The 24,242-nt window shown below is 33.4% G+C and overlaps 2 protein-coding genes across 4 annotated transcripts; one reads left to right on the plus strand and one right to left on the minus strand.

The window, feature by feature from the left end:
* Positions 1-466: 466 nt before the first annotated feature.
* On the minus strand, positions 467-12,211 carry LOC128187672 (VPS9 domain-containing protein 1-like). The gene is made up of 14 exons (XM_052858089.1): positions 12,032-12,211; positions 9,842-9,914; positions 9,483-9,575; positions 9,070-9,241; positions 8,292-8,400; positions 7,887-7,949; positions 7,557-7,609; positions 7,195-7,264; positions 5,721-5,806; positions 4,770-5,606; positions 4,348-4,553; positions 2,634-2,706; positions 1,902-2,006; positions 467-1,611 (listed from the first exon to the last, which is right to left on the minus strand). The coding sequence occupies exons 1-14, from the start codon at positions 12,110-12,112 to the stop codon at positions 1,509-1,511; spliced, it is 2,124 nt and encodes a 707-aa protein (XP_052714049.1). The 5' UTR covers positions 12,113-12,211; the 3' UTR covers positions 467-1,508.
* Positions 12,212-12,333: 122 nt separating this feature from the next.
* Positions 12,334-23,861, plus strand: LOC128187670 (apoptotic chromatin condensation inducer in the nucleus-like). Of its 3 annotated transcripts, XM_052858088.1 has the most exons (22): positions 12,334-12,507; positions 13,210-13,249; positions 13,510-13,529; positions 13,708-13,801; positions 14,480-14,625; positions 14,807-14,917; positions 15,171-15,749; positions 15,816-16,080; positions 16,216-16,315; positions 16,430-16,565; positions 16,885-16,946; positions 18,088-18,154; positions 20,175-20,223; positions 20,348-20,502; positions 20,622-20,756; positions 21,059-21,248; positions 21,460-21,701; positions 22,198-22,305; positions 22,402-22,702; positions 22,922-23,025; positions 23,236-23,328; positions 23,535-23,861. In XM_052858088.1, the coding sequence occupies exons 1-22, from the start codon at positions 12,373-12,375 to the stop codon at positions 23,706-23,708; spliced, it is 3,306 nt and encodes a 1,101-aa protein (XP_052714048.1). In that variant the 5' UTR covers positions 12,334-12,372; the 3' UTR covers positions 23,709-23,861. The 3 variants fall into 3 exon arrangements, with proteins under 3 accessions (XP_052714048.1, XP_052714046.1, XP_052714047.1); XM_052858086.1 differs by having other exon boundaries at positions 15,171-16,080; XM_052858087.1 differs by having other exon boundaries at positions 15,171-16,080; positions 16,216-16,309.
* The last annotated feature ends 381 nt before the right edge of the window (positions 23,862-24,242 follow it).

Consider the following 24,242-nt stretch of genomic DNA (forward strand, 5'->3'; position numbering starts at 1 on the left):
CTGAAAATAAATTCCACAAAACACCATTACATTATGTGTTAACTGATCTGTTATACATATATCTGCTGATTATATTTCCTCATATTAATACACATAGTTACAAATTTTAATTAAAAAATCAGTTAATATTTAGTGTTTTGCTTATTGGATCTGGTAATAACTGGTAAGAATGCAAAAGACTACAGCAAGATATGACCAAATAAGGTGAAGTTCAAAGGTCATGTACATATGGCTCTTCCATCAAAGCATCATACTGATCAATAATGCATTTTTGTTATTTTACATGCATATAAACATAAAAGAAAGAATTTTTTTTTCATTTTATTGAATCATTTTAACCCTCCTATGGCTTCTGACAAGCTAGACTGGTTTCAAACTAGCTGAGGAATAACTTTTGCAATTCTAGCAATGTTAGCTTTTAACAGAGTTATGTACCTTTTTTACTTCTCAATTGATAAATGACACATTTTTTTAAAAAGTATTATATTTAATAAGATAATGAAAACATATTTTATATTTTAACATTGTAATGACATACATGTAAATTAACAGTTTGTAAAAAAAGATATATCACAAAAACACATATCAACTTTGTCATCCAAAGACACTAGCTATCACAATCACTTCCTTGGCATCATATAATGATGCATACAACATAAGGATATCACATCAATAACATAATATAGATTGGTCTCTCAAGCAACTTTAGTTAGTATTATTCATTTTAAAATGTATGGCACACAAGACATGCTGTTTTATAATGAAATGAAAACCCCAAAATGTACTCTACAGCACTGAAGTCAAATGCAATAATTTTATAAATTCTAAAACAAAACATTTAACCAGAATATTGAGAGACGGCAAACTTTTAGAATGATTCTTAATAAGCATAACTTTTCCCAACCTAAATAAATCATCTTTGCTAGGTAAGGGTTTTGGCCCACTCCGCTCCCAATAAAATACAAGTACTCTTATTAAATGCGTAGAAGTATTAAAGATTATGATAAAATACATTAGTAATTTTACACTGTTGGTTATAAGTATTTTTTTCTTTAATCAAACAATATTTTGTGGGTATATTAAATACATGTTTGCGTTATTTACCACTCAAAAGTTTGTAAGTTTTTGTACCATACACATGCGGTTGTTTCATACAGTTTTAAGCTTACTGTGTAGCTAGTATTTTCCCAACGCGCAAATAACCACTTTTACAGTACAAAGAAAACTGTTTCATTAACTTCTTTGAGCATCAATTTTTTCGTGGATTTGATGAAAATTACACTTTCAAGGCTACATTTTGTGTATAATTTATTATAAGAAATTGCATTTTAATGAAGATTTAATTCTGTGGATCAACTGAACAACAGAACCAACAAAAATTGTTATTCAACAAATATTAATGAAACCACATGATTACGTTATCGACAGCTCCACTGTAAATACCAGTCAACAATCCAGAAAATATCTTGTACCAATGTAATGTAGGTGATAGAAATTCAGCAATTGACTTATTCTTCATCTGATGCAAGCAGGTTGTTACTGAGAGTTTCTAAATACTTCAAAGCTGTTTGAACTGAAGTCAAGCAGTACCCTTCTTCTCCCATAATGTACCTGGAAAGGAATGAAAAAGTAAAATTCAAAACATTATTAACATTCTGTCCTATTATAGAATGAAATTTTGTGATAATCCATTGGAAAAAAACCCCAACTAGTGATACCCCCGTTCTGATGTTAATATACAAAACATGAAAAGTTGACATTTAACAAGAAGTTGACATCAAATTTGTTCAAATCCACGCTAAATTGTTTGAAAACCAATTTTCACCAAATATCAGTATCATTCGCACCAAATATGATGTGTTTACAGTAACACCAAGGTGGAGATCTAGCAATGTTCTTACCCCTCGTGAATGAACTCCTCCAGTATGCTGCACTCGGACACAATCTGTGGGAGACCTGTCCTTACTATGACGTAGCTCAAGATAGGAAGTAAATCGTCCGCTCCACTGCAGATATAACAGAAATTTTTAAGTCAAAAAGTGACACATCAAAACTCAATAAAGATTTAAGTTCTGACTTACAAAGAATAAAAGCTTCACTTCAGCTTTGATTTTAAATTTTAAAAAGAGTATCTATAATCTAATTAAGTCATTGAATTATATTGGGTCATAAAGCAATTTTAGAATATAACCTCCATCCCATATCAAAACTATGAAAAATAAAAAATAAAAAAAATTCTGTTTTCCTTTAAAGAATATTTTTTTTTTTTAAAGAATTTTAAAAAACCCTTAAAAACCCTCTGTTTTATTTTAATAAAGTTATGCCAAGACTGTGGACTTTGGATAGTTGGTGTCAATTTAAGCAACAATTTACTTATTTTACTAACTGCTTGCCTATTTCAGTGTAAACAAAGTACGGTATATCAGGTTACATCATGTGTCACAAAAATTGCGAAAATAGGGAAAATGTGTAATAACCTTTTTCATTTGCATCAGTAATATTTTGTGAATTAAGTTTCTTTTCACAAACAATACTGGATATAATTTCTGAGTATTATTATTTTGCGATATAACAGTGACCACAAAGTGCAAATCAATGCGAAAATTACCGAATATACGGTACATGAAACTTACATGGCTGGGACATTTCCGCCGATTGTATTGTAGTGTTCTTCCACACATCTACAGATCAGGCGAGAAGACTTCACTAAATAAAAAAATAAATTATACACGTCAAATCACAGTTCACCAACAAGAGAAAAGCTGTCAATGTAACAGAAAACTGGGTTTTTCTTTGTGTGAACTGTATCCATAATCCATTTGTCAACTCTGAATTGATAAACACTACCTGTCCAGAGAAATGGGGTACTATATATTCAATATTTCTGCCAAAAAAATATTTTTAAAATTTCTCAATCAAAATCCTAGCAATATGCACTCCTCTGATAAATGTACAATTGATTTGCAAAAGAACAACTTCGTATTTTAAAAACTGTAGAAGGAGTTATCGTTACAATAAGGGTATCCTTTTGGCAGCCATCCACCATTTTCATCATTTCAATAACCAGATTTTTCCTTTAATTAGAAAACCTGTTTAAAAAGATAACATGTAAAAGGTGTGGTTTACAAAATATGAGGGTTGCTCGGAAATTATTGAGACTCTTACTTTCTTGGTAAAAAGATAAATCATTGAAATTTCACCACAAAGTAAACCAGGACACCTTTTATTAACGTAAAATTTTTTAAGTTTATGACACCATTTGTTCATTCCTGGTAAGCTAACAAACTTGTCTACATTCATTGACCCGGAGCAACCACAAACTCATCGTAACATTATTTTATCGTTTTTCCTTGCTCCTATGTTTTAAGCACCTCATATATATTAACTGAAAACATGGACTATTCTTCATTTTTCATCTTTTCTTAAAATTTCAAAATTGTAACAGTTTCATATTCGTTCCATTCCTGATTTTTTAAAGAAAAAATCAAGTTATTTCTTCCCAAAACTTACTGTAAAATGTCTCCCACATTCATTTGGTATATACTTTAGACCCATTGAAATCATTTTGTGTGCAAAAAAAACCCCTTGATAGTTAGTCCCTTTGTTTTAATTTTAGTTAAATAATCAGTTAATAAATCCTGATTAATTGAAGCTTTTGACCCCATTTCCATCATATAGGTTTTGTTTATTAAGCAATTCCTTGGTCAGAAAAGGTCTTCTATTGCGATTCCCCACCAATTTGATGAATTTTCTTTGCACTGCCTTGACGTCAAAATTCACTAAAACGTCGCAGTCAGATTTCCAATGCTCGATTAGTATATATTTTAGAACTATCTCCATAATTGAAATAGAATACTAGTGAAACTTGCAAAAAAGTTAGTCACAAGAAATAGCAAAATGAAGAACTTGATTTCTTCTATCATTAATTTTTGGTCTACCAACACCTAATTAAAATGTAGACGTTTAAATTTTTTAAACTCAAAGTTTGGGCGCCGGGTACTCCAACCACCGACTTGATTGTGTACCATCGTAAACAAATTATTATTTGTTTTGTTGTTTTGTAATATTAGTTTGCTCAATGATTTGTTTTAAATTAAGTTTCTTCAATGTTTATGCCAATTTTCACTAAAATTTGTCACTAAGAAAGGGAAATATTTGTGTTGTTTCAATAATTTCCAATATTCTTTAAGCTGGGATCACATGGATACTAAAATTCTGTTCTGCTAGGAATACGTGGATCGGGGTTGGGGTTCCAGGCTCTTCCCCTCCTGCAGATTTAAACATCCCTTGTACACCCCCCCTGATGAAATTTTTTCCAGATCCACTGTATAAATTCAAAATTGGTACCTAAACTCTCAAGTTTTCCCAGAAGAGTCACTTGTGATGAGATGGATCTAAGTTCTTCTATGGCTGGTTTGTATGGAATGTCATTCACGTTCTGGTCATGTGACTGCAACCTTAGTTTCGCTTTCACTCCTAGATCTGCTGGCGAGCCGTTCATATGAACCGTCATAACATGTGCAAGCTGAATCTCTAAAGATTTATTACCAAACCTACAAATTAAGTGTGAGCTTGAAATACATGTAACAAAGGAAATATTTGGAAAAAAACCCAACCAAATACTCTTTTATCTGACCCTAAAGACCTCTAAGTTCTTAACTCAGTTTCTTATTCAGTTTCATTTTCAGGATACAGTGAAACTTCAATAAATTTACCAGTAGATACACTATACATTATGATTTTTATAATACATGTATTATGAATTGTACCTGTACAACGCTAACAAATACTGCCAGATTGGTTTGAAGAAAGGTTCTTCCAGCTGTGAGTAGCAACAATCTCTCCCCTCTGGGGACCCCAACTGTTCATAGGCACAGATAAACATCTCCTGAAGCTTGTCCAAGTAGCAATGAACATCTTCTGATATTCCCTTCAAGTGCCTCTTGTAGGCCTCCATCTTCAATCTATTGATTTGCTCAGGATCTTCCAAGGACTGAGATGAATCACTTCTAAGTGCTCTTCCAGATAATTCTAGTTCTTCACCAGAACCAGCTCTCTCTTTTGGCACTGTGACATCCTGATTTCCAATACTTTTTTCATCATCCTCATCATCTTCCTTTTCTTCATCCTCGTCATCAAACAAATCATCCATGTTTTCCGCATGGTATGACTCTACATCGAGTGAAACTCTCTGAGCCATCTTTAGAGTCCTCTCATTGTTTTCTTCCAGTTTGTGCTGTAATTTATCACCCATGTCCATGGCTTTTTCTAAGTTTTCTTTTACATCTGCACTGATTTCTTCCAATGATTTAACCTTTTCACTACTTAATTCACTTAACGATATCTCACTTTTGTCTTCTCTTAGTGTTACTTCCCCTGCTTCCATGATTCCCTTATCTTCCTCTGGATGATCATCAGAATTCTCATCCCACTTTTCCTCTGCCAATTTGTCCTTGACCTTTGGTTTTGAAGGCCAAAGACTCTTATCCAAAGGAACAGTGACTTTTTTCGACTCCTCCAATTTGTCTGATACCAAAGGATATATTCTCTCATAAATTTTATACTGGTAAGCCTTCAACTTTTCAGTGAGCGGATGGTCTTTGCAGCTGTCATCATTAAAACAAACATTATTTTTTAGTCAATACATGTACCTTTCATTTTCATATATACCAGGTACATTAATAATTCTGCATTTAGTTTAAATTAAATTCATATCTTACCAGAGAACAGCTTGCATTACTTTACTGATGACAGATGGATCACTTGGATTTTCTTCCAATTCCTTGCGCATATTTTGTAACCACTCCTGAAACAGCAGTAAATATCAATAGATATTTATTTTCTAAATAAAGTTTAAAAACTTTTGAATTTGTAATATGATTAATTACAATGCTTGAATAATAATATAGTGTTTATGCAAGGGGAGTAACTAGGGTTAAAATTTACCTTCATTAAATCATTCCAATTTGGGTTATCTTTCATAAGAAAAGACAGTAGGGATGAACAATTTATTGTACCATAGCTTGGCGAGTTTTCTATTGTTAAAAGTGTGGGTTATATGTTTATACCCCACACTTTTTTTTTTAACTCCGCCCACTACCTCGAGTAAAAACAAAATCAAAAAAGTTGTTTTTTAGCGCGTCCACAATACTCCACAGTAAGAGGTTCCTCCAGATCAAAATTGCCAAAAACTCAACACGAATAAATGACTCGACTAACTTAGTTCGTCGAATAAATCTCATTTTTAGCTCAAGACAAAACAATATCGGCAATGGCTTTGTCAGAACTCTATTTTAATATTTCTCTCCATGTGTGCGGACAAGTAGAGAAATGCGTGTTAAATGAAATAGGGGTATCCTGTTTAAGAGTTTTATAGAAAGTCAATCACGTGATAGGAAAGCGTTTGAATAGAAAACTTGTTTTGTGGACAGAGTGAATAGCAGTAGCCAATTGAATTTGACATTAACCATTCACAGTTTTGCGACATGCATTTCTCAAATAATATTTTTTTTGCTTATTGATTAATTTTGTTCAAAATATATATGTACATGATTTTTCAGCCACTTTTAAAAAACATACATTGCTACAGAGTATCAAATAAGATTTTGAAAAACTAATTACCTTCATCAATTTAAATTTAATTTCAATTGTTTAAACAGAAGCATTGCACAATTTAGGGTTCGTACATATGAAATTGTGTTAATAAATTTATTTCTTTAAGCAAATATCGATTCTAAAAGTCGGAAAATGAATGAATATGAAATAAAAATATAACAATGAGAAGTCGATATAGTCATTATAACTATGAATTAAAAAAAAAAAATGAAGAATAATTAATCTTTGTCGGGGATAGAAAGTCATTTTGGAAATTCATGAAGTACATTGTACATATATAAAGACCAGCGCATTGGCACCGTATTGTTTAGAGGCAAGTGCACTCCCTATATTACTATAATAATAAGATACAATGAATAATCGTAAACTATGGTACAAGTAACTTAGCCCATATAATATTGTTGATTATGTGCAGATACCCGATGGGCGTGGTCATAATGACACGAGGGAGCGTAGCTCCTGAGTGTCGTTATGACCACGCCCATCGGGTATCTGCACATAACCAACAATATTATATGGGGTAACTACTACATAAAGTCAGAAATCCCTGATAAAAGACCTGAATAAAACTTGACTTACTGCATCTTGTTCATAATTCAGAACTTGTTTGTATATTTCTTTGGTTTCTTTGTTGGAAGATCCAAATTTTCTGTTTAGAGTAAAAAATGTCCATTAGAATCTCCAGATAACATACAACCAAAATTGGTTCTTGCAGGCATAGATATTGGTAATTTTGAGCTAATTATACAGGACTTAATTGTAATTAGAATTTTCTGAACACAGTTTTGTATTAGGTCATTTAAAATTTAAAACTGTAGTGCTTGAAAACTTAAAGACTCAAAACTTTTGATTTTGATCACTGAAAAAAAAACTGCCAAAAATTATAGCATTAGAACAATATCCTCTTTACAAAATTGTTGTAACTTAGAAAAATCACTCACTGATTTGCCAAATCGTCAAGTCTTTGTTGTCTCTCTTTCATCTTCTTTGAAAGCTAAATGTTGTGTTAAGGCATTTTAATCAACTTTAAGTCAAGAATGGCTTTTGAAAGACACTTTCAAAGTTGTAATGCAAAAAAAATATATATAGACACATGTATTAGCACATGTATTACAAACTATGATATTGTACAAACTCATTCAATATAAACATGTATTTTCAAATCTCATATATTTTTTCATGTTTATTTCACAAATTGATTTTTAAGCTGCCATTTGAAATTTTGAAGTACATGTACTGCAAATAATCAACACATCTGGTATTCAGGATACAGCTTCTTCTTGTAGCTTTGCAATTGCCAAATTCTCTGCCATCTTTCTTTGCAATGTCAAGCTCTGCAAATAGTAATTATTAAAATACAGGGAAATCAATCTAACATAAAACTTAATGAATGAATGAAAATGAAAAGGCTTAGTTCAAAACATATATGCAGCTACGAACTCAAATTGTTAGGGCACAATACAACAACCAAAGGCATCAAAACTAATTGTTTTGATCCAATTTGTCACAAATTTTAAACATAAACCTTGAGTAAAATATCTCTCTTAAGCACTAGCTGCAAACCATACACATAAGATGAGGCAAATTCAAATTATAAGCTGTGAATAATCCTACATTTAGTACTTAAAGACAAAATTGAAAAACACCATAAAAATCAATTGTACAGATAATTATACCAAGTCAAAGGCATTCCTTGCGTTGAGTTTGGCCTGCCTGGCTTTATAAGCAGCCATGAGGAGTTGGTTTCTTTTGTACGCTAAATCTAGTGGCCCTAGTGACTTTGTCCTATAAATAAATAGGCATGATGTTATAATCGTATTGTATGCATGCTATTTGTAATTCAGAGTAAAATGATTGTGTGTATTTTGTTACAAAATAGCCATAATATACGACAACATGTAGTTGTTGTCAAGTTGCCACGCCAAAGACAAGAACTGTAGACTGCATGCATACTTCTGGAATTGATGTTGTGATATTCAAATAGACTTTTTTCCTATCATTTTTAATATTATATAAATAGTGCCTGTTTGGGAGGGTAACAGTTGAAATTGACACCCCGAGACAACCATTGTCAACTGATGCGAAGCGGAGGTTGACAATGGTTTTCGAGGGATGTCAATTTCAACTGTTATCCTCCCAAACAGGCACTATTTATTTTGTTATACTGAATGTCTTAATTTTTAAGAAAATTTTACTGCTTTAATATAGGAATAACGTGAATTCTACAGCGAACCGTACGCGCATAATTTTTGCGCATGTAACAATTTGTAATGTTACCCGTTGCTAAGTGTGTTGCTAACGCTGAGGGTAATAGAACGGATTATGAACTGCGTCTTAACCAATCAGATTTCAGTATTTAACATGAAAGTATAACAAAACTTAATAATACATGTATTGATATGAAAGCATAAAAAAATTCCTTGAAAAGTGGAAAAAACCCTTTACAGTTACTACCTCTGGTACATTGTCCTGTCTGGGGAGTCTTGAATGGGGGGTACAGGGGCAGAGAACCGGCATCCTGGTTTGTTAGTGTCCAGGTCAGATGCAGGAGAGGTTGGGGGTCTGTAAATGGGGGTAGTAGCTGTCCAAGGTGCTGGTTTCTGATCAGGCATGACAGTTGATTTGGCTTTTAAAATAAAAGATTAGAATTCTAGAAACTTGAACATATAAATAAACAATATTTCATAAATTAGGAGAGAAAGAGAGAGAGAGAGAAATTTATTATTTATACTTTAAAAGAACATCAAAAATACTACTGAATTTATCAAAGGATTTGTTTCCAATATTTTCCAGTTGATTTCCAAATTTTTCAAATGGACTTATGATCATCACTGACAGAAATAATTATATCTGGAGAGGACACTTACAGATTGTGTTGACAACAATAAGAATCCTCTCCATACACTGACTCCCCAGTTGGACATACTTCATAACTTCTTTGGTAATGAGCACCTTGCCATCTATAGAAAAATTAAATCAAAGTACTGAGAGTATCAAATCTGTTCTTTTTTTTTGACTGAAACATTAAATTTTTAAAAACCCAAATATTTTAATCTTAAGGAATATGGAAGCAATTCAAGGACACTGGAACGGGATACCCAGTAAACTGAGTACAATTACATTACTGCAGTTTGTAAAGGAAGTGCTAGACTCGATAGGAATCCTGAAATAATCACATTGTGTTTATGCTTTACTGGATTAGTAGCATGTACAGGCATGAGCTTACCTTTAGACTTGACATCTTTTATCAGAGTTGACATGATTTGGAAAACACATTCTGTATATTTCACATAGGCATCCTGTGTATAACAACAAGGCAATATTTCAATATATGTATAAAAAAAGCATTCTGAGAGTATCACATGCTTAGCAATACTTGCCCCTACCTACACCCTTCTTTAAAAAAAAAGGAATCTCATTTTTAAGTGCAAAATTTTCATTCCATAGAGACACCTCCTTCATTTTTTTTTTCATAAGAATGTCATTTATGTTCTGAGTTATGAAAAATGGACATGCAACTGTGTTTGAATATTTTTTTATATATTAAATTAGATATTAGAAATTTCCTTCACTATAAGGAAGGAAGGAAGGTATTTGTTCCTGTGGAATGAAACTGAATAAAGGCTTATTCCAACTTCATCACATAATCAATCCTTTTTTTAACTTACACATCATAATTTTAGATTTGTAAAAGTGTTAAAATTGAAATTTTGTATGCTGGCAATGCAGAAGTGTGTGGTTTTTTAAAACATATGAATGACCATAAACTTATTTAATATATGAAAAACATGATTATCAGACAACCTAAATGTAAATATGCATTGTGTATATACTCATGAGCTTTGGACACATTCCCCATTGCATGAGGATCCTGGGTTCTCATTTGAATTGCTTATCTGGAAGTACTGGTTGTAGAGGCTGATTCAATGACCCTTATAGTAAATGGGATTCTCTACCAAAAAGTAGGAAACACAGGAGTCTGCAATGTTTGTTGTTACCGCATGGTCATCATAACTTTTTTTAATGATATATTCCCAAGGTTTTCTATATAAGTATCTTGAAAGGGAAATTGCACTTTAAGTAGGTTGGAAATGAACTTGATGAAATGAACTGGAAATCATCTCCCCCCCCCCCCATCCCATTTCCCCCAACTTGTTTTTGCTTTCAAAGCCAGTGGTATATGACTAATGTCCATAGAATTATAATCAATTATAGGGAAAATCTAAAGCCTTTACAGATAATAACAAGATCAGTACAGCGTATGTTTATCTTTTCAAACTTATACAAGTCAACAGTATAATAGCCACTTCATTTTTACACACTTCAACAACAACTTTTAAGAGCACTTGATGTTAAGTGTGCTGAATATTATTAAACCTTTTACAGTTTTATTGTGTTTAATTTGTCTTGATCTGCATAAATTTTTAAAGGCAAGTTGTGTTGATATGAAATCATATTCCTTTATTTAATTAAAGTAATGATATTTGAATCAATCTCCATAGTTTAAGAGACTTCTTCTATAATAGTTTTATAAAATTTACATTATGATTATAAAAAAAAAGCCTAGATCAGTCTTTATTATCTTGGCTAGAACTCATTTGTTTCTTTAATGTCCAAAGTAGAAGTTATTTGTTAGTGACAAATCATTTTTGTATGATTATTCATATCCAGGTTACACATGTATCATCTGGACTCATACTCTCAAGAAGTGATGCACAGTCATGTTATACAAAAATTAAGAGAATTGAGAAAACAAAGGGTGGCAGATAGGGAAATAGTTGAGAATTTGAAGCTTACTGAAATTTATGATAAGGTTGAAATTTGTAAACACTGAACACTCAAACAGGCATGCCAATTAATTTTTTATAGTATGAAAGCAATCTTGGGTATGATTTGGACAACTGTAAAATAATTGGGAGACTATAGTCTGTCAACAGAGTAAAAATGAATGTTTACATTCTGGTACATAAAAACTTTCTTCAACTACAATATTATATCTTGAACTGAAAATTAACATCAAAGAATAATGTTAAACATGAAGTTTTGCACAAAGACAATAAGGCACAGATAAGAATATCAGCATATGTACATTTTAATGCTCTGTACAGATTGCTTAATAGATCTTTAAAACACAGGATATCCTATACTTCAGCAAGAACAGAGGAAGAAACAAGATCTAAAAAGTCTGACAAAAAGATAATCATCTTCAAACATGTTTTATACAAAAATGTTGAACAAGGTGTGGTTTTTAATAAAATCATGCATTTCATCATAGTTATTCTTTTAAGACTGTAGCTATATCATAAGTGATACAGTTACATGTGTTTTATCATATGTTGATAAAAGTGCAAGTAAAGTGTAACTTTTCATTGAAGAATAAAGTTAAATTAATAAACTTATTAAACAGTTAAATTACCTCTAACTTGTTGTTGGAGTCAAGTTGAAGAGCGTCTGCAATGTTTTTCATTACAGAAGCCAAAGTCGTGTCCATGTTCATGATGCTTCAATCTCAAACTACTTCATTTTCTGAACAAGTCGAAGCGTTTCAACATTCAGCTGTCTGCTACTTCCGCTTTACGTCGATTAGTTACGGAAACATTCGATTTGGGTAAAAAATACAAAAACAATTTAAAAATGAATGTGTTCCATTAAAATTCAGTTTAAAAAGTTCTGGAGTAAATTTTTAATTTAAAGAAAAATCCATGAAAAAGTTTACGGAAACGCCCGAATCTGATCCACGGAAGCTTAGTTATAAACATGGAGGACGAGAATTTTCTCGTTGGAGGAAAGCAGCTACATGAACTTAGAGTTGTTGATTTGAAGAAGGAATGCGACAGAAACAAACTGCCCAAAAATGGAACTAAGCGAGAACTTATAGAAAGACTTAAAGCGGTGGGTATTTTATCAGCACATATTGAAATAAATTCTGATTATTTTTCAAAACGAAAAGGTTGTTTCCCTTTGTTGAGGAACGTTTCATTACGAAGAGCTCATGGCACCATTTTAATGGTTTGAGATCATAAGCAAAAATATTAACATTGCAGCTATTGTTAATGCAGTTTTTAGATAACTTGTTAAACCTGCAAAGATATTGATCCTTATAAAAAATTGAGTGTAACTAAAATGAGTACAAAGCACCGGCCGGGTCGGGCGGCTGATTTCGAAAAATATTGTCTTGACAGTTGGCAACTGAGTTGCATTTCAGAGTGTTTGTACTGACAATAGACAAACTTAATGTCAGAATCTTAATAATCTAAACAATATTCTGGTTTTCTGGTAGTATGATACATGCAAAGAGTGTATTTACATTGCATTTTATATTTTGATACCAAGTAAATGGGGGAATATAATGCCCTGATGGCATGTATAATACAGATTTGTTTAAAAAAAAACAACCAATAGTCAGTGAGAATTCTCCATCTGTTATAAAACAATTTTAAACTTGATATTGCATTACATACATGATTAGATGATAATTTTACATCTTTATAAAGATAATTTTTTTAATAATTATAATGTTTATTTAAAAAAAACCAATTATTTACTAAAAATATTTATATTTAATAATTTAATACAATTTTCTTTCTCTTGTAGCATTTTCAATTTGAAAAAATTCGGAATGCTGATACAACTGGTAAATATTTTATCCCTAATGTATTTATTATTCACTTTGATAAAACACATCAATGTTGTCAGCAGCTCAACCTTATCATTAATTAGTTGCCCTAGTTTATTTTAATTAACCATTAAAAGAGAATGAAAAAATCCGAAGTAAACATTTTTTGGTACATTGTATCAAAAATATTCTCTCATGCTTTGTTCATGCTACCTCCATTTAACCATTTTATATATCATTACTTACATGTACAAAATTGATTACGTTGACTTTTGCAGATGAAGTTCCAAACCAAAAGGTAAAAATTACATATTATTTTGTTATTTCTAAAAGAATTAAAGAGAATGTGAATTATGTTGTATAAGTTACATCAATTAACATAACATTTTGTTTATATATGTAGAAGTAGTTAGTAAGACAAAATATTAAGAAATTAGATAAATGAATGAATAGCCAGTATCTATTTATTTTAAAAGATTCAGGAAGGTGCAGCTGTAGAAAATGATTTCATCAGGCAATACTTGGCCAAACAAAGGGAGCTTATTGTGGAACAGAAGAAGAGATTTTCAGGTTTGGATATATAAGTTATATTAGTTGTATATTTTATAATGTAAATAATAATACAGTAGAATGATTTTAAGTGGACATTTCAAAATTTGCAACTTTATAGTTTATACTGTGGATTCATAAACGATGGTTCAACTTTGGTCATCCTGAAAAAAATGTTTGTTTGGAATTGCCGCCTGGAGGTCTCTAGACCCAGGAGTGAGGGAGGGAATTTATTTTTATTTTTCAGACTTGAAGCGTATTTAATTAAAAATTGGTTAAAAAAAAAAATTCTCCATAAAAAAAGTTATTTATTTTTTGGTAATGAAATTTTATCAGCGGGGGTATTTAAATTCCAAAAAAATAATGAATTTATTTTGGCTTTACCAAGTTTTGTAGATTTTGTGGTTGAGTTGATCTACAAAATTTTATGTTCATTGAAGTGAAATAACTAATTGAAGTCTGCATTGGTCAGAAGTGAAATATCTGAAGGATATTGATAGGATTATTGGCCATAAATTTTCGTAGTGGTATTCTATAATATTTTGTTACAAAACAAATGCTGTCAAGTTATCATACATTTCTCTGATCATATTTTAAAATGGTTTGTTGTGCTAATACATTTTTGCAAGCTGTGATAGAATTAAGAGATATTTGAAGGATATTCAATGTATAACGCATTTGTCTGTTTATTTCTTTCAGAGGAGGAGAGCCAGGAATCAGGTAACTCGCAGGATGAGTCAGAATCCAGCCCAACCAAGAAAAGCCCTTCAAAGAGTTTTGGTGAGCCAAGCCCCACCAAGACTCCAGCAAAACCAAGCTTTCCTGAGAGCAATAACAAAGATAAGGTAACTTATGGAGACCGCCCCCCCCCCCATTATGTGATTATGACATAGATGAAATAAGCAATGCGAAAAAAAAAGAAGTAGATTTATGTGAAGCAATATTTCTTATAGATCAAGATGAGTGGGTGAAATGTTTATTACTATTAGAGGAGTTATTTTTATGTATGTTATGTTGTCTGTGTAGGGAACCCCAGGAACAAGTGCGGAGGAGACGGGTGAAACATCTAGAAGTTCTCGCAGCAAGCGCTTGAGACAAAGTTCACGGGACTCAACACAAGAGGTGTCTTCAGCAGAGGTATATCCCTAGAAAAAGACACAGACATTCATAAATGATTCTACTTTAACTTTGTTATTGTTTATATCTTTTTGGTGGTGATAGATGGAGGCATTTTTGCCACCGATTTACTATGCTGTTTGAGACTGTTTCCTGTGTTTGTAAATTAACACCCTAATTTGGCTTAATTTTTTGGGGACAATACCTTTCATGTTGGTGCAATATTTTAGCAATATTTTAAAGGAGACTGAATTTCAAAAAAATTTTAAAATAGGAACTGAAAAAGCAACAAGAAGCTGAGGAAAAAAGAAAAGCTGAAGAAGAGGAAAAGAGAAAAGCTACAGAGAAAGCTGAAAAGGAAGCTAAAGAAAAGGCTGAAAAAGAAGCAAAAGAAAAGGCTGAGAGGGAGGCCAAAGAAAAGGAGGCCAAAATTAAAGCTGAAAAAGAGGCAAAAGAAAGAGAAGAAAGAAAGAAAGCAGAACGAGAAGCAAAAGAAAAAGAGAGAGAAGAGAAGAAAAAGGCTGAAAGAGAGGCAAAAGAGAAGGCTGAGAGAGAAGCAAAGGAGAAGGCTGAAAAAGAGGCAAAAAGGAAAGCAGAGAAGGAAGCAAAAGAAAAAGAGGCAAAGGAAAAAGCTGAAAGAGAGGCTAAAGAAAAAGCTGAGAAAGAGGCTAAAGAGAAGGCTGAGAAGGAGGCTAGAGAAAAAGAACAAGCTAAAAAGAAAGCAGAAAAAGAAGCTAAGCTAAAAGTTGAAAAGGAGGCTAAGGAAAAAGCAGAAAAAGAGGCAAAAGAAAAAGCAGAAAAAGAAGCTAAAGAGAAAGCAGAAAAAGAAGCTAAATTAAAAGCTGAAAAAGAGGCTAAATTAAAAGCTGAAAAAGAGGCTAAATTAAAAGCTGAAAAAGAAGCGAAAGCAGAAAAAGAGGCTAAATTAAAAGCTGAAAAAGAGGCTAAATTAAAAGCAGAAAAAGAAGCTAAAGAGAAAGCAGAAAAGGAGGCCAAACTTAAGGCTGAGAAAGAGGCTAAGGAAAAAGCTGAAAAGGAGGCTAAAGATAAAGCTGAAAAGGAGGCTAAACTTAAGGCTGATAAAGAGGCAAAAGAAAAAGAAGCTAATTTAAAAGCTGAAAAAGAGGCAAAAGAAAAAGAGATTAAAGAAAAGCAAGACAAAGAAACAACTAAAAAAGAAAGTGGTATGATCAAAATGTGGTTTATTTTAATGAGATCATTACCCAATTTTGATATGGTAATGGAGAAATTGCAATTTTTTCTAATTCAAATCCCTATTTTATAAAAAAAAAAATTGATATATATTTATTGATTTTCAGATAAGAGAGAGGGAAGAAGCCGGAAGAAGTCCTCATCATCTTCTGATTCAGACACAGAGGAAGAGGATCCAAAGGGAAAACATGATACTAAAAGGTCAAGGTTAGAAAAAACTTCTTTCCTCTTTTTGCCATTTTAATTATTCAGGTCAGTTTTGTGTTATAATTATCATCATTTATTTGAGTAAAGGGAATTAAATTTTTTTTTTTAAATTAGGTCAGCATCTTCATCCAGTTCATCTTCAAGATCATCATCCTCAGAGTCGGAAAGGTCAAGGTCACCCAAGAAGTTCCGGAGCAGGTCACGGTCCACTTCACCAGTTCAACCCGGCAGTACAGTGTCTGTGGTGAAGGTAGAGTGATTTGGCATTAGTACTTCATGTGTAGGAGGATAGGAGTAGATATGATAGTGATTTGGCAATAGTACTAAATGGAATTGATAAGATGGAATGTACTGTAGTTAAAAAAAGGTTCCTTTGGCAACTACATAATTTTTTTCAAAACACCTGTCATTGTCTTGAACTCTGATAAAGACATTCAGTAGGATGTTTGATTTTTCATTTGACAAGGTAATTTTAAAATGAGTATGTAGAACTGCAAACTATGTCTCTTGATACATGATGTAGTTTTGTAGATCCATTGCAAAACTGGGTTCGTTTTTTTTTATTGCAGAAGAAGACGGAGAAATCGACAGACGATACTCAAACAACAGACATGTCAGATGTTCAGATTGGGTAAAGATTTTATTCTGTGAAAGAAATTCCAAAGATTCTTTGAAATAATGGAAGTGATACATGTACTAATCTCAGATAAGTCAAACTTACTGTGAGAATCATTTCAGATGATCATTTAGAGATAAATTTTTTGAAGTATTGTACCAACAGTTGGTTTCAGAAACACAGCAAAAATTTTCTGAATTAATGTTTATTTGAAGCAAAAAACTAGTCCCTGTATCTCTACAACATGGTGATGTGGTTGATCATACAGTACATGTAATGCTGGTCAACAGGACTAATGATACAAGAATTGTAGGTTCAAATCGCTCCAACGACATGCTGAATTGCAACTTACGATCACAGTAATGCATAACTGCATACCTGTTGTATGCAACAATTAAGCATGGCATTCGCAGATTTTTTTATTTCATTGCTTAGTAACCTCGATCATGAAAAACAGCAAATACATATATTTTTTCATAACTTGTTCAAAATGTTTCTTATAAAGAAATAAAGGCCCAGCATTTAAGTAATATAGCGATAGTGTAAACCTATTATTCTGTGAGATTCATATTAACATTCTTGTCGCAATGATATTTGACCACAAAATTGATGTTTCCTCTCTTATGACAGTCTTCACAAACACTTTTCAAACTAACAGGCTAGTAGGACTAGTGGTCTGTCAAAATATACTGGCCCCCCCCCCCCCCCCCCCCCCCAAAAAAAAATTTACTTGCCCCCTGTGTAACACTAAAACTTTATGAGGCCTCTGTTATGCATAATTGATTACAGATTGTTTTAAGCATTTGTCTTTTAAGATATTTACAAGCCCATCTGACTTCTCAACTTTTGAATTTCACTGACTTGACCCCAAAGTTCACTGGCTGTGATCTTTGGAACACTGAGTTTTGGTGATTACTGTTATAAATGTTTAAGAATTTACTTATATATTCAGTTACAGAATGCAGTTGCAAATAAAAGTTGGTTTTCAGTATTTACATTTATGGGATTTGCCTTGATAAAGAGACGTGAGAGCCAAGATCAGTTTAGAATTTCCCTTGAGAAGTCATGATTGACAACAGTGCAGATTGTCTGACTACGCAAGTGTTTGATATGTAAACAGGTTTCAGGGAAATTTCTAATTATTTTTTTTTTTCAGTGACACATCAATGGAAGTGGAAGATGGAGAAATCCCTACAGGTGATAAGTCGTCTGCATCAGACAAGGTACGTACCGCTTTGTCTTGTATTTGTGTTGTACAGAAAAGGAGCTAATGTTTTCTCTTTAGAATCTTTAATGTTCTCTGTTTTTTATGTGTAAATTTTTTTCTTTCTTTGAGAACTGTATTTCTGCATATTAATAATGGATGCAAAAGTTATGTTCTCAGCCTTAAGAATAGTAATTATATTAAATCAAATTTTAAAGTTGTACATTATGAGTATTTACATATTTGAAATATCTTTGAACTTGTTGTTTTTAATAGTAATGGCCAGTTTGCAAAAACTAGATGTATCAAAAATATTTAAATATTTGCATTTTATTCCCAATTTAGTGTAAAAAATTTTTTTTTAAGTTTTAGTAAAGATTTTTTTTCTTAATATTCATAATATGATATATTTGAAGAGAATATGCTCCTTTTTTGTATGATTTTTTCTGAGATGTAAGATTTTATACTGCATAGTACGTTGAGGGAAGACGGACAAATGGATGACCCAGTGTTCAGTGCTGCCATCTGCTAAGAATTCCCTAGTAGGGTTAAAACAGCCGCCATTTGCCCTGTGCCCTAGCCTTCCAAACCAATCGATAGATCTGGCTACAATGTTGTTTGATAATGCCAGAAGGCAACATCTTGCCGTAGCGTACAAAACTGCACTTTTTGCCACGTTGGCAAAAGTGAACATAAGATTTGCTGCCGTTTTCGAAAAATGTAACCATTTGTGATTGTCATGTGTTCTAAAATGTGACATTCCAAATTCAATTGCTGAAGAAAATGCCATGTGATGGCTCTTAAGTGCTCTGTGGCATCACACAAACTGATTAATCGTCTATCAAAGCTTGTGGATCTTACTGGATATTCTTCCATCAGCCTTTATACAAAATGTTGAACATTTAGTAAATACGACTTTGGTTTAGACCACTGAAATACAAAGATATGAAAGCTTTGTCAGCCAAATGGGGTTTTGATGGAGGATAAAATTCACATTGTTCTAATGCTAGGACTTTGTGGAGAAACGATATGACTTCTAAGAACTTTCATTGTGAACAATCCTGAAGCTATGGAAATTCATCAGATGTTATCGAGTGTAAAAGCTTTGTCTTTGCATGAATTGTCCACTCAATATTTGGAAAACTGATTAATCAGTTCTCACTGTGTTCTTGATTTTTTTTTTGGGCTCCATGGATTCGACTTTTTTCCACCTGGATTATTAAAACATTCGAATATCTCTGAACACAATAGCTACCAAGTTATTGGTAGGTGTTCATGGAGACATTTCATCGTTGGATTGTTCATAGTTAAGAACAACTATGAACACAAGGACACTATGTCTGGTGACCTACCTTGGATTTGGAACCAGTATTTTGTTTCGGATTCATCATTTTGCAAATTCTGCAGATTGTGACCAATCTATCTTCTGTTGGACTTTAAACCAATTTGGGACACTGTATTAGGTGACCTATTCCATCAATGTCTTTACGATTGAAAAAAAAGACATTACTTCGGCCAGGACATTTCGAAATTATATTTTTGGGGAACTCGTCGCACTTTAACGCCCACTCTCTTGTACATCCTAATTGTTCGTAGACTAGATAGCGTCGGCTGATGGGAAATCTGAACCAATGTTTTATGTTTTGGAATCGCCCTTTAACTGAGGTCATGGGTCAGAAGTGGTAGTGCAGCACTCAAGTATTGGCGGTATTTCAGCTTCAGTAATCATGTGAACTTTTTTCCTTGCAGCAGGTCAGGTCATGATCAGTCATGCTTGAACAGTGTGCACTGATGCATGACTGGTGGGCCATCACCAGCCTGATATTAATATTTATATTCTAAATGAAAATTTTTTATAAATTTCAAAATTTATTTTGAAGCAAGATTTGATGTATGTTTTACCAAAGTGATTTTTGGCATTTTTGGATAAAATTTGGATTGTTCATACAAAATATTTTGAAATGTTTGATAATCATGTTTGAAAACACACAGTATTGAAGTTGTATATTAATAGTTGGAATCATATTTGTAATTGACAGGATGAGAAAAAAGACGCAAAGAAAGAACAGCAGGGTGTTGCTACATCAGGTTTGTCACTGAATGAAAAAATCTTTTGTTCCCCGATTATTTTAAAGAAAATTTTGATTTATAGGTTATTGTATCAACGTGATGTACCAGTAAATACATTGCATGTGTATTAACCTTTTTTCAGATGATACAGCACAGAAGAAGGCCCCTGAGGAGCCCCAGGAGAAGCCAGCAAAGAAGAGGAGATGGGGATCCACCAAAACCAGCACCTCCACTGACACCACCCAGGCCAAGACCAAGCGGCTCTCCAGTATTGAATTCTCAACAGAGTCTCTAAAGGTAGGCATAACATTTGATTTTACACTTTGCATGGATATTTCCTAATGCAAGTGAATAGAATATGGTACTTGTTCAACATGATCATTTGAAAAGCTAAGTTGTGTCTTTTTAATCTTTAGGAGCTGATGCCAGACATTAAATCCAGTCCTATTTCTGAGCCAGTCTTGGATTTAGACTTACCAGATGAGAGAATTTCTGATCAGGAAAATGAAGCAGAGGATAAAACAGAGGAACCTAAAATTCAAAGAACTATTGTAAGATTTTACATGACTTGTTTGAGGCCAAGAATGTTCGATTCAAATTGGATTTTAAAATCTAAAGCATTGACAAATGTGATGTATATTATGAACTATGTGATCATTAAAAATAATGCCAACACACAGAAAGTATACCCTTGTAATTGCTCTACATGATTTAGATGTAAGACTTGACTAATAATCTAAAATACTGTTCTTTGATGGTAGTTATCATCTTTCATAACTTTAATTGAAAATTACTTCATTCTTACATTTGTTTTCAAAAAGAATTTCACAGAAATGAATTAAAAAAATTGCAGGTTGTTCGTGATGAAACGGTGAAGAAAGAGGAAGGTGAAGAGAGGTCCGACGGTGAGGTGGTGGATGATGAGGATGATGAAGATAAGGAAAATAAGGAGTCAGACAGTGAAGATGAAGGGGAGATAAATGGTGACCAGGAGGAACCAGCCAGGAAAGTGGAGAAGAAAGAGGAATCCTCGCCAGAGAAAAGTAAATATAAAGACAAAGCATTAAACTTATCCAGATTCAGTGTCGATAAATTTTGGTCTAGTATTTGACTGATCCGTGTTCTCAGGGGATCCTTCACCATAGTAAAATTGTTATGTACAAGAAATTTGAAATAAAACATTTTTTAATAGTGCGTGATTTTGTGTTTTGCAATACATACTGTATGTGTCTTCTATTCTCTTTATTTTTTTAGAGCCTGAGCCGAAAATCATCCGACGAATCAGCCAGCCCAAGCCTCTCATTGAACCAGATGAACCAACCGCTGCCGGACGGTCCCCATCTCCACCCAGGAAACCGGTATCTAACATCATACACATCAGGAACCTGACGCGTCCTTTCACCCTCAACCAGCTGAAGGAGTTGCTGAAGAGAACCGGAAGTCTGGTGGAAGAAAGCTTCTGGATCGACAACATCAAGTCCCACTGTATTGTCACTGTGAGTAGTCTGCTCTGGCTTTGTTTATACGTCTGTTTGGGTACCAGTATTTTATTTATAAGGGGAGGGGAGATGAAGCTCTACAAAGCTGTACTTCACTTTTGTCCCATCATGATAATCCTCTTAGGATGGAGTTGTGGGGGATGTAGTAATTTGCTTGTTCGTTAGTGAGTAGGGAAGTAAGGGGAAATCCACATATGGATCAAAATTGCTTGTGAGTGCTGAACTGAGTTAAATGATCTTTCTGTTATTGTAGCATTTACAGAAATATGTTCCCTTGCACAGGGATGTTCTACTAAAATTGTTGGTGCCCTGATTGTGTCAATTTTCTTTAATCAAATATACATTTGTTGTAATTCGTCGAAAAAACATTTAGAAATAAATGAAAAAGGTCTGTGTATCTCATCTGGTTGTGGTGAATGGTCACTTAGAATATGCATTATGAGACGGATGGAACAGTCAAGAAAATATGCGATTCATTTTGTCTATTTTGCAGTATGAAAATGAAGAACAGGCAACTGCTACGAGGGCTGCCCTCCATGGAACCACATGGCCCCAGTCTAATCCCAAAATTCTCAAGGTGGAATATGCTTCCAAAGATGAGGTAATTAACTACCCTCTTCTTATTACATTGTGTGCATGCTCTAATAAAAAAACATTTTTCTCTGTTAAAACTTTGACTACATTTTTAATGTTTTAGTTGGAGCGTTTCCAGAATCCAAACAAACCGTTAGTGATAACCAAGGAGGTTAAACAGGACACACGGAAGGAGAGGGAGGAGAAAGAGAGAGCGGAGCGTGAGGCCCGCAGGGAGGCTCGTAGAAAGGACGAGGAGGAGAAGAAGAAACGACGCACGCCACCCATGCGGGAATGGGACCGCGACAAGATCAGACAGTCCCAGGAGCGTGAAGAGGCCCCACACAGGGGCAGAAGTAGGTCAAGGTCACCCAGAAGGGGGGGACTGAGGGGTAGGGATGCAGATACAAGGAGAGACAGGCGAGGTATTCAACATTTTTTTTTTCTTTGCATTTGTAAAGGTCATTATAAACTCTACTGCATCACTGCCAATGGATAGGGATTGAAATAAATCAACAAATAATTATAGAAGTAAAATTGAAAATTAAAATGATCAATATATGATTTTTTAAAAATATAGGAATACTTTTTATTATATTATTCCTTATTTTGCACATATATAAAGATTTTTTTTAATATTTCAGACCAGAAAGTAGAGGATGAACCCCCAGCAAAGCTTCTTGATGATTTATTTAAGAAAACCAAGACAATACCGTGTATCTACTGGTTACCATTAACAGAGGAACAGGTAAAGTTTCTGATACAAAGACAATCTGATATATTTAGTGGGAATTATTGTGATTACAGAAACTTCAGTTCCAAAAACTAGTTTTCTTGTTTAGATTCCTAGCAAATCTGTCCCATAAATAAAAAAGTTATAGAGTATCAAGCAAACAGAAATTCTTGAGGAAACATAATATATGTACATGTATAAGGATTTTAACCATTATATTTGCAGGCAGCAGTTCACGAAAAGAAGAAAAAAGAGGAAAAGGAGGAGCAAGAAAAAATGTGGAAAGAGAGAGAAGAAAACGCAGCCAAGAGATTACAAGTATTGATTTTTTAAATCTCTCAGTATTGTTAATTAAAATTTGTTATTTTAAGTCTCGGTGTCACAAAACTAATACTTTTTGAATAAATAGACACTGATTTTATTGTATTTGTAAGTTTTTAATGAACTTTTTTCGACCTTATTTCATAAAACTCTAATGATATACGGTAGACTTATTTTGCTGAACTTGCAAATTATTTTTTCAGGAAAGGAGAGAGAGAAGCCCTTGGCGTGGGGACGATGACCGCCGAAGAGGAATAGGAGTGAGGGGTCGGGACAGACCCATCAGGAATCGCAGTCAGTCTCGTAGCAGGGACCGCGCCCCCCGGAATCGCAGCAGAAGTGACGACAGAAGCAGAGACCGAGGAAGACGGCGATAGGAAGGCGGCTGTGTTTTACGTACACACTTTTTACATTTTTTTCCCCCCCCAATGTCACATCTTCATTTTATTCTGGGCTAGTTAAATAAACAATCTTGTTGGCTGGTACATTGTAGACATTCTGAATAAAATTTGATTTTTATTATGACAGTTTTCATGACTTATGGTTTTTTTTCTGATGAAGGTCTTTTATTTTGCGCATAAATGTGGTATGTTTGGAGGGACAGAGGAGAAAAAGAGATTTTGTCATGCAACGCGTCCAATATATTGGATTACTTTACATTTCATGCATTTTTTTTTAATTAGCACTGAATTTTGGAAGGTATTCAGATAATTAGCTCACCTGAGCTGAAAGCTCAAGTGAGCTATTCTGATCACATTTTGTCCGTCGTCCGTCCGTCCGTCTGTCCGTCCGTCTGTAAACTTTTTACATTTTGAACTTCTTCTCTAAAACCGCTTATCCAATTTCAACCAAATTTGGCACAAAGCATCCTTATGGGATGGCGAATATAAATTGCAGAAATAAAAGTCCGA

This window comes from Crassostrea angulata, chromosome 6 (assembly GCF_025612915.1).
Source record: "Crassostrea angulata isolate pt1a10 chromosome 6, ASM2561291v2, whole genome shotgun sequence".
Taxonomy (NCBI): domain Eukaryota; kingdom Metazoa; phylum Mollusca; class Bivalvia; order Ostreida; family Ostreidae; genus Magallana; species Magallana angulata.